Here is a 16,908-nt window from a genome sequence, read left to right as displayed (position 1 = left end):
TCCAGTGCATTTGGAGTTTACTTTTTTTGGCACCAGCATAGCATGAAACCTTAACTTTAACTGCTGATACAATTTTTTATTTCAGAAATCATTAGTATGTGTCCTCTACAGTTCATTCTGTTTTCACTCAAAACCAGGCAGAGTTGCTGAGTGTTTGTACATGATGCAGGAGGCCTATCGGACTTGGTGGTTCAGAACAGCAGAAGAGGCTGGAATGCCATCTAGAGGTCAACTAGCTAATTTTTGTTATGTACAGTGGTGAAAGAAGTACTCAAATAATTGACTCAAGTACCAATAATCAAAACTGTTCTGCAGAAAAAGGTCCATGTGACTGATTCATATGATTATTTATGTCACTATTAGATTATTACTGATGCATCGGTGTTCAAGCAGAATGTAACTGTTGTTGGTGGAACTAGTTTTTACTTCTATATTTACAGTCCAGGTAGTTTAGTCCAGTGGTTCCCAAACTCAAGGTCAGGCGCTACGATTTCCAATCTATAAAGATACAGCATAAAATGGAAATACTCAAGTACCTCAACATTTTAGAAACATTTCTTGTTTTCCCCTACTAGTTAGGTATCACATGCATAATCCCTTTAATATCAGATTTAAACACGGACTGTTTAGGGTAATCAATTTGAATCAAGACCAAGAAGTGGAAATGACAGTTTACTTGCGCTATTTATTTTTTTCATAGAAACATTTAAAGGATTCAAGCTGGACTCGTTTCTCATTCAGGGATGAAGTCTTCATTATATCCCTTTCAGAGGCGATTCACCACGGAGAAGCACTAAGACAGTATTGGCCTACATTACTTCATGTATTTTCTGCATACGGTACGTCTTTAGGTATTCTTCCTCGCCGTGACTCAATACCCATAATCCCTTTGTGTAGGTTGCATTGATGGCGTGCATCATTCATTGGCGTCCCCGTCACTAGATGGTTTCCTCTGGCAGATTGTTAACGTGTAACCGAGATGAGACGGTTTTCCTGACTTCCCAGGATTACACAGGCTGCCGTTGTGCTGCATTTGTCTCTTTCTGCAATACAGGATCAAATGTTACTGGCTTATCACACACAGCAGGCTAATGGTATACCATTACAGGAAATATAAATGTTAAACACACCTTTGTTAAAGTGTGTGAAAGCTCCAGTATTCACTTGTTCTAAAAGCCAGTGTAGATCAGCCTTCCTGAAAGAAAAAAGGTAGAGACATGATTTGCTCTGACAAAGTGCCAGCCTGGTTGGTTTAATGGCATTTTAAGAACTCCATCCGACTATCCCATTGAGCCTAATGAGGGATACATCCCTTCCCCTGAAGCTAAAGTCCTGTCGCTGTGGGAACCAGCTGATAACAGGTAGACTTTGCCCTGAAGGGGGGAACCAACACAACAGGAAGGGCAGCGGAGCAGATTCCTGGCCGGCACAGCAGAGGTAAGACACGTTAGAATGGACTAGAGAGGTAATGAATTGATGGTCAGGCAGCAGTTGATCACTTGTTGAAAAACATGAGGGGTACTTGTCAAAGTGCGTCATTCTTCATATCTCAAAAGAGATGTTCCAGCCTTTGGAGCGAAGTAACAGAACAGAAAGTAACAGTGTTACAGAACAGAAACAGAGTTCACTTCCTCTCATTCAAATATGTGAAAATATGTTTTGACTATTAATCTCCACGGTGTCAGTCACAGCTTTGAGTTTTAGGAATTAAGTTAAGGAAGCCGCAGTACTCGACGTGTGTTTTTAGGGGACAAATAATTTATCACTGCCACAAGTTCAAACACCATTACCAATTACTGATTATAGGAACGTATATTGTTAATGATTAAATAATAGCATGGCAGTTACTGATCTGCAGTCAGATTATGGCTTTACTGAAGTTTCATATCATACAGAATTGGTCATTGTGCAGCTAATTAGGACTCTGTGTCTTTAATGACTAATTCAAAACCAGGGACTTCAAAAGGAATCACTTACTCATGTCTTCTCTCTTTATCTCTCTCTCTCTATATATATATATATATATATATATATATGAAATAGAATGCTAAGTTAAATGTCTGTCCTGATGACAACTGAATATCCTCAGCTGGCAATTAACCACAACCTAGTTGGTCATTAAATATACATACAGCTCTATTAAATGGATGCTTAAGGCCATAATTATGGACGTTAGTCACAGATGGCTCTTGTGTTTGTGTGATGCATCATTTCGTAATTACCCATTTATTTGTTCCACTCTGACATAGGCCCATTTGCCAAATTAATATCACTGATGAAAGCGCTGACGCCGTTTAAAAGGATGCTTTTGTGGTCTCAGTCATGACCTTAACCTTCCCGTATGTCCGACGTGTCTTCTCTGTCACTGTTGATGCAAAGACCTGATAACTTTTGGCGGCATGGACCAGACTAAAGGCATCAGCAAGGAAGGTTCTGGACCCCGTCCCCCTCCGTACAACACTGAGGACTATGGACAGAGTTCTTACACAGGGATGAGCTATCAGGTTGGTGGCAAAACTGGAACATTTCTGTAAGCCTCAAGTGGAGAAAGAGGAAAGAGGTTGTATGCTAAAGCTATGTTGTTGTTTTCCTATTGATTTTACATTTAATGTCCAACTATTAATACAGCAAACGTGAGTTGAATCACACACCAGCTTTTGTTACGGGATCGTCCTCAAACCTTACAACAAGCACTCTTTGCACATTTGATTCCACTGATGTTTCACTGATGCACTAACAGCACTAATTATTTGATGTTTTTCATAATTCCTGTTCTGCACGTGTTGCTCGAACTACCTGTGTTGTGTTGTTGGTTTGGCTGAGTCAGGTGGGGAATGGGAACGTTGCAGTGGTCTCCCCTCCTGGCAGCTATGATAACATGGTCCATCCCGAGGCCATGGCAGAAGGAGGAGGCAACCAGCAGGATAGTCAACCTCCACCCGACTATTTCCAGGGCTTAGAGGAGAGCGTCTTCAGTGACGCCGCCATAAGAAGAGGTGAGGCCTAGAAGAAAGGGAGGCCGGGGCCGAGGGAGAAAACTATACACGAGAGAAACCAATTTGTTTTGGTCAGAGCTGGAAAAGGGATAAACAATATAAACTCCCACATTTGCTTTGCAGTGTTTCCTTGAAATTGATATGAAATTGAAAAGTGTTCCCTGATCTCTGCTGTGTTTTGTATCTCAGCACCTCCCACGCAATACAAATCATTTTATATGAGAGCTTGTTTAGTGAAAACAGAACAATTTCTAAATGGTGTGCAGCATGAACAACCCTGGCTGCCTGTCTGTTTTGCACTGGCAGATCAGGGTTTTTTTTATGTTGTCTGTCTGTCTACCTGTCTCATCTCGCTGTCTTTCTCTCTTAACAGGTTTCATAAGGAAAGTCTACTTGACCTTGATGATTCAGCTGCTGGGGACTGTTGGGATCATCTGTGCTTTTCTTTACTGGTGAGACACCGTTACTCGAGGGAATTTCTTTTCCAAAAAAAGAGATGTCAGGCACCTGTCTATCAATACACATTTAGTGTCGTGTGTCAGCGTGTAAGAGCACCCAACATCATTCAGGAGCACAAGTACCAACGTTGTTCCCTGCAAAAAAAAGGTTTGAGCTACAACCCAGCATGACTTAAATCACCACAAACACACAAGGCCAGACAGGACGCTGTAGAATAAAAGGGCATCTCCGCCACATAATAATGTTTTGCTCGCAGTCGTTTGAAAGCTTTATATGTTGTGTATAATAGATGTGGTATAACGCGGCTACAGTAATTTCTTTTCATAAATTGTATCCGGCTCCCATGTGCACATTGCTCTGTCCTCTGTTAATATTTAATACAATCATTCTATTGCCTCTATCAAATAAATGGTGCCTCTATTAAACACTGCTCCCTCCCCCTCTGCCTTCTTCCAACAGGGAGGATCTCAGGAGCTGGACGTGGGACAACACCTGGTTCTCCTACGCCATGATGTAAGCGAGATTTTCTCCACGCCGCACACTTTCTTGCTTTTAACAGTTCGACCGGCCACAAATCTGCCGTCGGTGACTTACCTAAATGAAAATGTCGCTCAGGGAAATCCATAGAGCTAAATCACAAACCGCCCGTCACGTTACCCCATTCTGATTCCTAATCCAGGGAACCGACAGCTACACGGCATAAATAATGCACTCACTGAATTCAGATATTGAACATAGTGCTTTTTTTTCTCTTCCCCTGTTTTATAGCCTTTTTATTTGCTATTTACGATACACTCTATATTCTCTGTGAAATAGGACGGTGGTGATGGTGCTCATCTTGGCCTTGTCCTGCTGTGACAATCTCCGTCGTCGAGTCCCCCTCAATTTCATCGCCCTGGGCGTGTTTGTGAGTAGACCCAGTACCAGCCAGGCATCAAATTAAACCCACAGCACACCTGCTCTATTTCACTGGGGTTTTGTTTTTTTTGGTCATGTATTTACTTTCCATTTGTCTCTCCCTCCCTCCATCTCAGACTGCTGCAGAGGGCATGATGCTCGGATCCGTGGCAGCGTGAGTGTTTGTTTCCAGGGATGAATCCCCACCTGATGCTGACTCATTTACAAAATAATGACCCTATTTGACCCACATCTGATGATGCAAGCGATGAAGCCATCAAACCTCATAAGATGTTATCATTGCTGGTTTACCAAATTAAAAAGCACATGCAATCACATTCTCTGGCATTCAGGCGAAAGATAAATCCCAAGCATCACAAATTGTTCGCGACCAATTTGCCCGCACCAGTGTCCTTGTAAACACCTTTTCCTTTTCCGTCTCTGAGACATTTGCTCTTATACGAGCCTGTCACTCTGACAGTCAAGGCATCAGTTGAAGCCTGACTATCAATAATATATTCAAATTACCACATTTATGGAATATTGCCATAACTGAAGCTGATATGAAATGAACATGCATTATGCCATCCACGTCCAGAGGGGGTCCTCGCTCATCACTGGAGTCACGACACATAATACGGACTACGACATTAAAAAAAGATCATACTTCTCATAAGAACGTAATGTTTCCCCTTTAGGAGAGAGGAGAACCCTACTGTTCATGTATCCACCGTGCCCGCTCACTAGTTTGACACCATACTATGGGGTGCCTGTCTCACTGCATATGTGTTTGATATTTCGGTCTGCAGGTTCTTTGATGCAGAAGCAGTTCTGTGGGCTGTGGGGGCAACAGCGCTGGTGTCCTTCGCCTTGACTCTGTTTGCTATGCAGTCAAAGGTAAGATCTGTCACACTCTCTGAGCTCAGTTTGCAGTGCAGCCAAAAGTGAAATTTCATAAACTGCGGCTTTATTATGCAGCCAGTGGTGAATGTCCATATACTGAGCTGTGTCTCCTGTGCAGTCGGAGGAAAAGTGGTGAACGGAGCTGTCGGCAAGTTTCCCCCATGCAGTGTTTGCTATATACGGTCACCGGCAAAGGTTCAAAACTGTCCAGGCAAATCTATGATTTACTGCTGAGATCGGCGTATTTGTCCATCAAGTTAATTCCTTCTGTCCAGTGGTGGGACAAAGTTAAACCTCTGGGCTGTCATCATGCTGGCTCAAGCTACCGTAAACCTTGCGTTCTGAAATGGCCTGGAGCCTTTCGTTACCTGCTAAATCCTCTCTCTTCATTTTTTGTCTTTCTTATCCACGAACTGTCTATAAAAGCAAAAAGCTCCAATTTGAATCCTTAAAAGACATGATGCTCTTTCAGATAGTCTATTTTAAGATTGAAAATACACTTACAATCTGAAACAGTAACTTGAACAGCTCTTCATATATATAAGTCGACCCTGATGTAGATTCTCCACCGCATTATATGTTATTGTATTTTATTCTATTTAAAAAGAACTTGCACAGTGTTGTTTCTCAAATAAGTCACTTGGTTCATATAAAATAACTGCATGCTTGCATTAGTGACATTTAATACAAGTTGTGATGCTTTGTTAGCAAGAGTCAATGTGCACAAGTGAGGAGACCTTTTCGAGAATCACTTCATTGACAGTTCAAAAATAAATAATTGGCTCATTCAGAACAAAAGTTAGCATACAGGCAGTGAGGCAAAAAATGAAGACAAGTGAAAAAGATCTCGGCCAAATTCAAATTGTATTTAGAGTCCCTCTTAATCGCCTCTTAATGCAGTTTGGCATGTCACACATTTTGCTACTTATTGCATCTGGAGGAGCTGCAGACATTTTTCGTACTGCTTGGATCGTCGAAGCAGGTGTCTAATGGTTATACTGAGAATGAATATGTGATTAAACGCTCCCTGCTCATTAATAATCTGTCAAAAGAAGGCGTATACATCAGGTCTTAATAGCCTGCACATAGAGGAGAAAAGTGTGGTATCAGTAGAAAACCTGGCCGGACCCTCACCCCATAAAAGAGCTTGTTTTATGTGCGTGGTCACTCCTGTAAACACTTTTGTGTTTTTTGGGGGGGGGGTTTATGTCTTGACGTTCATCTTGCAGATTCCAGCACCTCTTGCTCTGGCAGGTAACACTGCGCCAGAGCTTTTTTGTCACTGTCACCGAGATATGAATGTCACACAGACTGCCTTGCATTTTGAGCTCATAGCTCCTCAGATGATCATTGTTAGTGATTCTCCTGTTGTAACTGCCATCTTTTTTCTGTCAATTTGAAAAGGGCACGCAGGCCAAAAGGCCATCTCCCCCTCCCCCTCCTCTGTGCCTGCGCTGCAGCTTGTACATTAATTATCCAGAATCATTACATCCAGGATTTTCTTGTGTTTAAATGCAGTATGTCTTCATCATTCAGTATCGTCCGCAGCGCTTCACAGCACAGCTGCAGTGCCGACGACCTTGAGCACCCTGGCTTTTATGGCAGTGATGAGCGTAAATCAGAGATGTCTACTGTTTTCTCTCACAATCTGTTTCCCCTCTCTTCTCCGGCCTCCTCAGTGGGACTTCACTGGAGCCAACGGGAGCCTGTGGGTGTTCGCCTGGACCGTCCTTTCGTTTGCGTTGCTCTGTGGAATCCTCCGATCGCAGGTAGATCAAGGAGCAGGTCTGAAATGAATTGGAAGTCGGAGGCAGATGACACCTCACAGCCCTGAAGCTTTCACCCCCAGGATGCGCTGCCACTGACCTGTGTGCTGAGCAGAGCCGACTACGCTCTCCCAAACCTCTCACGAGGAGCACTGATCTCTGAGGCTGATGCAATCAAACCTACGCTGCTGTTTATTGGCTGTTAGTGTTTTAGCCTGAAGCAGCAAATTTACAGAAATTAGCATTCCATTTATTTTAAACAGCTATTTTTAAACGGCGGCAAATAGAGCAGAAATAATATGCTTTTTGAATCATCTTGTGAGCACCCGCTATGAGACCTTTACCATCATATTAAACATACTGAACAACTAGAATGGAAAAGGGGATTAAAGGTATGCTCACTTTTACAGCTCCTGAGTTAAAAGACGAGGCTGAATTATTGTGCATACGCCAAGTACGCTGTATAATTCCCCTTAGATAGAGAATGACAAATTTCCTTTTAAATGGTAGAATAGAGGTTTTATTTTATTTACTACATATTACCCCATTTATGGAAGAAACAATCCCAAATCAGTATAAAGTTATGTTACTGAATGCCTGATTTTGTGTGTCTGGTTCTTTCAACAGTTTCTCCACATCTTATACGCCTGCCTGGGAACCCTGCTGTTTTCTCTAGTAAGTACATTCAAACTTTAACGACAGAACATGGTGTTTCTGCAACACAGGTTGAACAGAAAACAGACTGAAAACGACCTTTGAGAATGAAAGAAACCATCATCATAAATAAGGCTTTAATGTCAAGTAAGTGTGTGCGATGTTAGATGGGATGGCAGCCTGCTTCCACTGTCTGTCATAGTAGTTAGTGTAAGGAGAGGTACTGTGATGTCCCCGTGCCCTTTAATTTCAATTATGTGCCGCTTAACAGCAGTGGGCTTCATTCTCACAGCCACCTCTCTGTGTGCCTTCGGCATTAACAGCAAATGTTGTGACCCGTCCCGTCAGCTGCTGGAGCACACTGCTACACACACAGAGCTGAACAGGCTGTCAGCAGCGAGTCACAACTTACTTTCAGCTGACGGGATTATCTACGTGGCCTGTTTATCTTCTCTCTCAAAGAGTGTTTTCTTTCAGACCAATTCCTGTCTTTCATCACGCAGTGTCATGACAGTGATGGGTAGCGTTGAAGCCTCTCTCTCCCATCTCTCTGCAGTACCTGGTGTTTGATACGCAGCTTATCCTGGGTGGGAAACACAGGAAGTATGAAGTCTCTCCTGAGGAGTACATCTTTGCTGCCCTCAACCTCTATTTGGACATTGTCTCCCTGTTCCTCATGCTGCTGCAGCTCATTGGCCTCTGCCGCTAACACTGAAGCTCCATCAAGAATCACTGTATCTCCTGCACGCATTATCTAATGGTAGTACTGGTATGGACCGAAGAATCACAACACACTGTTAGTCCTCCATAAATCTGCTGTCATATTTAAATCGGCAAGATGTCTGTGATGTGTCCGAGATAAGGACATGGTCAGGTTTGAAGATGCTTTTGGGAACAAACTAACTACCTTAAAGAACAGAACAGCCTCAGCACTCCCATAAAACCAATCCCTTATGATTTTTCTCTCTTCACAATGTTTGCTTTGAATGCAGGTATGTCAATGACCAATAAAACACAAATTAAAACTCAACACACCGTTTATTGGCATCACACAACCAAACATTTTTTTTTTTCATATAAAGAGGGAATGTATCAAGTATAGACTATGAAAGTGCAAATAGCATTTCAAGGATTAGTTGCTTTACAATAGAAAATCTCAGTGAGTTACAAAATGTTATATGCCATTTTAAAATAAATCACCTGAACATTACGGTTGAAATACAAGCCGACTTCCATTAAGCAAGTCCAACAGAGTTCGCTCCACTGACCGTATGGCACTCATAGTTTCATTACTTCAAGACTCTTGTCATGTGACAATCATTAGATTTAATGTGGCTGTCAGGGGGAGAAGGTCATTTACTAAAGTCAGACTTCAGTCTGTAAAACACAGAATTAGGTCTTAAAGGTAAAACACTGATCAGTGTTGGGTAATTCACAATCCATTTTCTTTAATGGATGAAAGTGATTTCAAATAAATATCTACTTAATATTGCAACTTTCCTCCATGTTAGTGTTTTCAGGTAAGATACATGATACACATACAGTAGGTCAACTCATTCCGACGTCAAAACAGTGATTTTAGTTTCTAGTTTCTGGAGGGCAAGAAGCCCTTCTGCACTAAAAAAAAAAACAAAAAAAACAGGGCAATGAAATTGATTTTTTTTTTCCTCCAAAATATTTGGGAACAAGATTTAAAGCAAGTATGACATAAACTATAACCCATTAGACCAAAACATAAAATCAGTGTTATCTGTTGACAATATACTACTAGAACCATCAAAGAAAAGCCTCATGCTACAAATATGTTAATGAGAAATAACATCTCATGTTTGCACACTGTGAACTTTTATGTGAGAGAAATAACTTTAAGGTAACAGGTGTTGGTTTCATTTACACTGTAAATATTGTGTAATTAGCACTCAGAAAAATGTGTGAAAAAGAATGAAATAACGATGACTGACAGAAAGGCACTGTATCTCCAGCTGTGTAGAGAACCTTTTCACAAAGACTCCCCATATGTTTCGGATGCAATGCACATACAGGAATCCTCCCTGCGTTTCCCTGCAGCCTTGGACATATGTGGAGCTCTAGTAAGGATTACATTAAATGGGACCCAGAGATTAATTACAGTGACTTGGGTGTGGTTAATTAATTCACCAAAGTCTGAACGAGATTGCCTGATTATCTGTCTCACCGGCCTTTTCCTGCGCTATACAAACAAAACCACTCACTGTCTACTTAGTGCGTCACGCTCAGCTGCAGCACTGAAACGAGCTACAATGGAATTCAGAGTAAAGCTGAATCTGAATGACACTGAGCGGCCCCTCGGGCCCTGTCAGCGTCGGCGTTTTTGAACTTTAGAACATATTTCTCATTGAAAGTATGTTAAGATCGAGGATCTGAGATGGATTACCATTACCGAAATGTTTTCCAGCAGCCAACAACGTTTTTATTTGGATAATAAATCTAAATTGTTTTGTGTGAATGTTTCACTTAACAAAATATACAACCATTATGGTCTTAAAACTACAGATTTACACAGCGCACTACAGCTTTTAGATAGTGGGATTTAAAAAAATATCACACAGCCGCAATCTCAAATACAAATATGGCTCGAGACTTTCACATTGAAATTTAGCTGAGTCATTGAGATTGTAGTAAGCAGGCACAATTTGCTTTGAAGAATCCACTTGGTGACTGCAAACTGTGCTTTTGCTCGTCAGCGTTTGGCACCTTTGTGGGCAGGTTTGGACCAGAGCGAGGACTATCTCCCAGACTGTACCCCACAGACCGAAATGGAACGAGATATCAGTCTGCTCATGTACAGTTGAAAAACCTCCCTCAGACCTGATTCAGACACATACAGTATGCTTTTACTCCAGTGGAAAAAAATACCTGCACTACGCTTAACATATCGTTTCCCCTCTAAAACTACATTTTTAGAAAAGAGATAATTATTCATTTTTCTATCAGCACAGAATCATTTTAAGGAACTACATCCTTAAAAAATGTTATCAAGTGTAAAGTCTCCTTCATTTAGTGTTTCTTCTCAGGAAGGCTGGTTGTTGGGGGGGCTGACAATACAATAAACACAGTAAACTGCTCTGACTTCAATGCTGGACTAACATAAGAGTATAAATACTTCTTCCCCTACTTTCCAACTTGGTACAATCTGACACATTCTTCATTCTGTATCCATTCCACCTGAATATCTACTGCACATACTCCTCAACTCTACTTCATTTGCAATCTATAGTGGTTTTTGGCCATTCTGAAAAAGCTCCTTCCCATCTCAGCCAGTTCGGCTCACACCAAGTGCACTTGGTCCTCCCACTCAGAGGAGCTGGTGCTGGCCAGCTGGTCGGATACAGAGTCACACCTCGGAGTGTCGACACGGCAGGCCCTTGAGCCTCCCCGTTCGCCATGGCCTCCGCTCGTGTCAAGGGTGTCCAGCCCCACCAGATTTAACTGGGTCGGCCTCTGAGCGACAGCACACTCCTTCTCCTCCATGTCGTTCAGACTCTCAGAGTAGAAACCCACATCTGCCGTCACTTCCTGAGGTTTTCTGTTTTCCGGCAGGACGAGACCGCCTTTCTCGTCATCTTGCATGCATCCGTCATCACCGGCCTGGAGAGCGCCAAGGTTGGAGTCGGTGTCAGAGGAAGTTGAGGGGACCAGGGTGATACCTTGAGGATTCATGTCGTGGAACCACGCCATGATGTTTCCCAGCAGATTAGCATTAACTCCTAAAGCAGAGGACGCTGGTGGGTCTTGGCTGCTGGATGTGGTCGACGGCTCACTAGAAGAGGAGAAGAGGCCCGTGGATGAGTTGCTGCCACCTGGAGCCACTGGTATCGGCACAGAAGCCCCGTAGGCCCGGTGGTGACTGTCACAGTGCTGAACAGAGCTGAGAACACCAGTGGCAGCAGAGTATTGGCTGCTGATGTTGCCAAGTCTAGCCAAGTTATCTCCCAGCTCCAGCAGTTCTGAGCTGCTTAGAGAAGATCTGGGAAGGGCCTCGACACCTGGAGCACTCTGTTCAAGCCTAGAAGGCAGTGAGGTGCCGATAGCGCCGAGTGAGGCTTCGTTGGCAAGGACGTCATGGCTGAACTCTGCCATTGCAGTATCCTGGAGTGACAGCTGAATGGCCAGCAGAATGTTGGGGTCATCGTCATCCAAAGAACCTAGACCCTGCAAGACAATCCAGGATGCATTGTCAGTGACGCAGGCCAGAAGATATCATTACTTACAGAGCACCAGCAGTTTCACATCTGCAGTTTGAGTCCAACCTGCACCACCTATTGGCAAGGAAGAAAACGGCAGCGGCAGGTTAGAACTGCAGATGGGAACACGCTGTACACAATCCACTGAGAAGGAAAATAATAGCAGTTTTCTTCTTTTTTATATAGCTGCTGTGTTCCTGCATGTATATTTTGAGGTTTTAGACTTTAAAACTCCACAATTGTAAAAGATAAGGCTGAACAAATGAAATAACAGTGATTTAATGTATTATCTCCCCTCCCCTACTAGTTTGTATCTGTCAGCCCCAACAAACTTTTGTTTTATTAAAGGAAAAAACTGTCCCGCTGGGAACTGTAGTTTTGAGAAAACATTATTAAGACCAGAGTAAATTATGTATTTGTCGGGGATTATTATATCAGCTGTGGATTTGGTGCACAAGTGAGTATTAATGGCATCAGGACTGAGTACTGGATGTGGGAGGAACACGTCGTGGAGGTCTTCACATCTAAAAGGTAGGAGTGTTTTACTTCTTTTGTACGTGTACATTTATTTAATCAGTCTATCTTACCAGACAGAAATCAACGAGACATGACTGACACCAAAGAAAAGACCAAACTCTGTTCAAACAAACAATCAATTGTATTCTAAGGCAACATTTCCCTGTATTTTGACATTGAATTCCATCTTCTATCCTTTGTATAATACCAATTTACAAAATGAAACGATTAAAAGTGAAATAGACGTTTTAAAATGTTTTAGAAAAAACAAGAATAAAATTAAACTGTTCAAGCAAAATTGTGTTTCCTCTGTATGGTCGAGCCAAAGCGACAAAAAAAAAAATCCCTTTAGAGATCAGTTCAGAGAGATTAATTCCCTTCACTGTTGAAATTGTCTGAACAATTTCAAAGGCAGTAAGCCTTGAGCTGCGATGACAATGGCGACTGTGAACTCACCATCAGATGATGTCTACGTCCGCCTCCAACATCCTGTGAGTCTGTAGGAAAAGAAAAGGACAATACGCCCACAGCCATTAAACTAGAGCTTTCCAGCAGCACCTGGATGGCAACTTTAACCCACTTCTAGGAAAATCATCTTAAATTTAGGGAACACAGCCAAATGATCAAGTAACAACCTTACAGAGTACGTGCCTCCAGCACTTTCTCAGGAAATTCACTAATTCAGTAGCTTCATCTGAAATCAATTAAACCCTCTTGACAACGAAATCTTTTAGTTGGCTTCAAAACTCACTCCATGTTTCATTCCACAAAGCCAAGAACGAAGCAGCACTGTTCTGGACAGGACTGATGGATTAGAATGATTGGCTTGTTGAACTTTTTCAAAGTTTGGGCCAGTACTCTCATTTCAGTTGTGCACAGATCGGTACGGAGCGGTGTGGTTTAATGTGAGGTAGACACGTTATTTTTTCACAGACTAGAAAACTTGGTAATTTCACTATTCATTGCATGCACATTTTTTATGTACCTCACCCATGTGTGTTGCCTCTCTCCTCTTATGTTCTGACTTTGCAAGTAACAGACTGTGGCGCCCACAAATGAAGCCCCACATGTGACTAAAGTCCAACACTAAGAAAGAAGTGCCCTGTCCTGCATGCCCACTGGAGTACCTAAAATGCTGTCGCTGGAGTCATCAGGGTCTGGTGTGTTGCTACGGAGACTGGACATGTCGCCTCTCATCCGCTGCCTATGTCTCCGTCTGTACTGGAACTCTGCGTACTCCTTAAAATGACAAAAACAAACATTTTAAATACACATGACCAATTATCGCTAAATTTACATTCCTTTCTGTTGCTTAATTTCAACAAGGATCGAACCAGTCATTATGTCCACTAATCGTAAACATATCGCTTTTTGACTAGAAAAAAACCTTGCCAGATGTGATCTGGAGCTAGAGTTGCACATTTTCCTTGATTCCTATCTAGGTTTTTTGTCATGAACACGTAATAAGTGAATTTGTAAATTGGTGACAAGTAATGATGCAGTCTGCTTCAAATGTGGTCCAGTGTTCTGTTCCAGGAAGATCAGCACTGAGAGATCATTCAAACCTTTTCATCTGTAAACCAAGCCTTCAGTCGTTAGGCTCCAGTCTAAACAGAATCACAGGACACGCTCCCTGGAAGGGCATCAGATATTCAGCAACATGAGAATTTAGGGTGAGAAGGCTGAAAGTACTACGTCTGTATGCCTGACTAATCTCAAAAGCAAACAGAATGCATTATCAAAACTGAAAGTGATGTTATTTAAAAGTAAAAAGTTAATAATGGATTTACTGGCAAGTTTAAAAACCACTTATCAGAATGAATTCAAACTTAATTTGTCCCAGTTCAGTTATAATCAGTATGCATTTATGTAATATTCCACATTTGACTGGCTTTAAAGCAGTCTAACAATACTGTATGTTCTCTCTGTATTGTTTACTATTATGACAAAAACAAAACTCAACTCTCAATATTGTTAACACTATCAGTCAGGAGGATTTAAATGATGTAGAATTAATTAAAACGGTGTTTCACACAGCTTGTCTAAATTAATTTACCAAATAAGCACTAGAGTATTAGGTGCATGTGCATATGCAGGCATTTTTAATTATAGGATATCTATGTGTGTGAGTGAGTGATGGTTCCTTGAGTTCATTTCACAATGTTAATAACTAACAAGAATCCAATGACATTATGGTGTCAACAAAATTTTACAGGAAGTATAAAACTAGTTGATGCATTTATTATATGTATCGTCTCTCAAACTGAAAGCCATACAGTGTTTGTTTCTGATCTTAGTTTCACTTCAAACCAAGCTTGAGTTGTTTTGGAAATAATATTTCTACAAAGTATGAATTATACTTTAATGGTAAGGTAGTGGTCGAAACACGGGTAAATGCTACTAAGTATACTCTGTTCTCTGATTTTAGACTATGATGAAAAGTTTCCACATACAGACGATGCACATCTGCATATCAATACCGTCAGAAATAATCCAACTGCATTCCCGAGTCACTCATCTCATACATTTGCAAAAGTCACTGAGTCACAGTCATATGATTAAAAGCCTGTCACCCAAACACTGTCTTTCATGTTTCCACTGCTCTAAAAATAGCCCACTATGAAATGATCTGCAGGCATTGTGAGAACCCTGGAGCGGACCATCTGTAGCTGTGCCTGTGAGGCAGAGTCATCACGCTTTGATTATTACGACGGTGTTCCCATTAACTACTGCAGCTGAGAGACAGAGGCTCTTAATTAGGGGACAGAAATAAAACGCTTTATATTAATAGTGGCTGGGAGTTCAACATCTGGTGGCAACACTTACTGTGAACTTCCTTATAGATAAACATCCCCCAGAAAGTAATTTTGACACTGATTTGTTTGTTCTTCCTTCTTTCCTTGGAGATTAGATGAGCATCTCACCTGAGTTTTAAGTTGATAATTCATTCTTTTGAAGATGAGCCATATGTTTGTAGTGTGTGCCTCGCTTACGTCATCTTTTAAACAAATGCATACATTTCAAGGTATGACAAAGTTCAGCACACGAGACAGATAGTATTCCTAGTTACTTCTGATTCAGACCGACGGTGTAGCAAAACATAAACTTCCATTTATGTCTTAGGTGGAAGAAGTGTTGTCCAAATCCTCTGTTTTCGAAACAGCAAATCTAACACACTGGGACAAAAACAAAACAACATATTTCTCAAGCAGTGACCATTTACTCACTATGCCTCACTGCAGGGTGCTGCACAGGCGGAGGATAAGGACTTTCAAAACGAATGTATCCAACTGGCAGCCAAGACTAATCTTGTGACATGTTTTACCGTCAATAGTGAAATGCTGGCTTTATTCTGTTAAAAGGTGTGCACAATAACCTGAGAGGCTTGGGTTTGACGCAGGATTTACATATGAGCCGTTTAGCCGAGTGAATGTGTTCCAGATGAAAAGCCTTTATGTTTAAAAACCACCACAGTCTAGAAACCAAACAATAATAGAAGCTTAGAGTCGTAACTCCTGTGTATTGTCTTAAGTGCCACTATTGAGCGCATGAATCAAGCTCTGCAGAAAAAAGGAGGCAGGTCAATAATCAAACCATTATGTGGTCGACAGTTTCATGACTGTAAAAGTTAACTACAAGTGCCTGTTACTAATGCACAATGATCAGGAGCGACCTGTCGAGGTGTTTGCCAGAGTACTGCGCTTTCAATCATTCCAATTGGGTGCACAGGGGAACACTGAACCATCTGGCTCGCTCCTGTGTGTGGAGTAACATGGCGATCTTTGGGTCACTGTGGTTTGTCACTGCTGCTCCACAGCCAAAGTCCAACCAACAATATTATAAAGATTTAGATATACATACTTAATGTATAATGTGGGGCTGCATCATTTGATTCCGTTATAATCACTATTCCTGCAATCAATTAAACCTGACTAGATGTGATTTTTACAACAGAGAAGTGCTTCAATTATCGGTGTGATCGCTGCTGAGAGCTACGCATGTAATGTAAGTGCATCTTCTATATTAATCCATTATTTTGGCTGCCTGCTGTGGTGGCAATAGAAATATCGAGTCCAGTTTTATTAATGAGAAATGCAAACGTGGAGGGATTACATACTATTAAGGTTTGATTTATACTCTACATTTATCAAATCATGCATTTAAAAGGCAATTGTCTGTCACTTTAACATGTTAAAATGTTAAAGTTGAATTCATGAATTAATTAGGTAATTCATTTTGTTTCTGAAAAATCCTCTGGAATAAACATAATTGATTGGAATCTCAATACATTTTAAAGGGTGCACCGCTAGACTGATATCGGATATCGTGATATAGATATCAGGAAACCAAGAAACCAAAAATAAATCGTGCATTTGAGTAAATCTTTAATCTGTCAGGCTGTCGCATGCCGTGTCAAGGGACACATGAAGACTTGTTACCTCAGGTGATCCAAAGCCTAAATATTCCCAGTCCCACGTTCCGCCAGCAAAACTG

At 41.5% G+C, this 16,908-nt stretch overlaps 2 protein-coding genes across 3 annotated transcripts in view; one reads left to right on the top strand and one right to left on the bottom strand.

Moving 5' to 3' along the window:
• Window positions 1–2,046: 2,046 nt before the first annotated feature.
• LOC311025175 (protein lifeguard 1) lies at window positions 2,047–8,534 on the top strand. Its single transcript, XM_084027945.1, has 10 exons — window positions 2,047–2,504; window positions 2,828–2,996; window positions 3,370–3,448; window positions 3,915–3,968; window positions 4,272–4,362; window positions 4,490–4,527; window positions 5,162–5,249; window positions 6,935–7,024; window positions 7,649–7,696; window positions 8,232–8,534. Exons 1-10 carry the CDS (start codon window positions 2,400–2,402, stop codon window positions 8,382–8,384), a joined length of 915 nt encoding a protein of 304 aa, XP_083884071.1. The 5' UTR covers window positions 2,047–2,399; the 3' UTR covers window positions 8,385–8,534.
• Window positions 8,535–8,694: 160 nt separating this feature from the next.
• The window catches only part of LOC311025174 (ankyrin repeat and IBR domain-containing protein 1-like), a 30,087-nt gene continuing 21,873 nt past the window's right edge, over window positions 8,695–16,908 (bottom strand). For both annotated transcript variants that reach the window (XM_084027943.1, XM_084027944.1), the window contains exons 17-20: window positions 16,854–16,905; window positions 13,542–13,653; window positions 12,871–12,911; window positions 8,695–11,866 (exon numbers count right to left, since the gene is read on the bottom strand). In XM_084027943.1, the coding sequence (XP_083884069.1) occupies window positions 10,982–11,866; window positions 12,871–12,911; window positions 13,542–13,653; window positions 16,854–16,905 (1,090 nt within the window). In that variant the 3' untranslated portion in view covers window positions 8,695–10,981. The remainder of the gene's footprint in view (window positions 11,867–12,870; window positions 12,912–13,541; window positions 13,654–16,853; window positions 16,906–16,908) is intronic.

The sequence above is a fragment of the Eutrigla gurnardus genome (genome assembly GCF_963514095.1).
Source record: "Eutrigla gurnardus genome assembly, chromosome: 14".
Classification (NCBI taxonomy): Eukaryota; Metazoa; Chordata; class Actinopteri; order Perciformes; family Triglidae; genus Eutrigla; species Eutrigla gurnardus.
The sequence above is the reverse complement of the archived record's forward strand: the minus strand, read 5'-3'. Positions and strand labels throughout refer to the sequence as shown.

Coding starts and splice junctions, on each gene's coding strand:
- LOC311025175 (XM_084027945.1), top strand. CDS start 2,400: ATGGACCAGACTAAAGGCATCAGCAAGGAAGGTTCTGGACCCCGTCCC. Junction 3,969..4,271: donor TGGTTCTCCTACGCCATGAT/GTAAGCGAGATT, acceptor TCTGTGAAATAG/GACGGTGGTGATGGTGCTCA. Junction 5,250..6,934: donor TGTTTGCTATGCAGTCAAAG/GTAAGATCTGTC, acceptor CGGCCTCCTCAG/TGGGACTTCACTGGAGCCAA.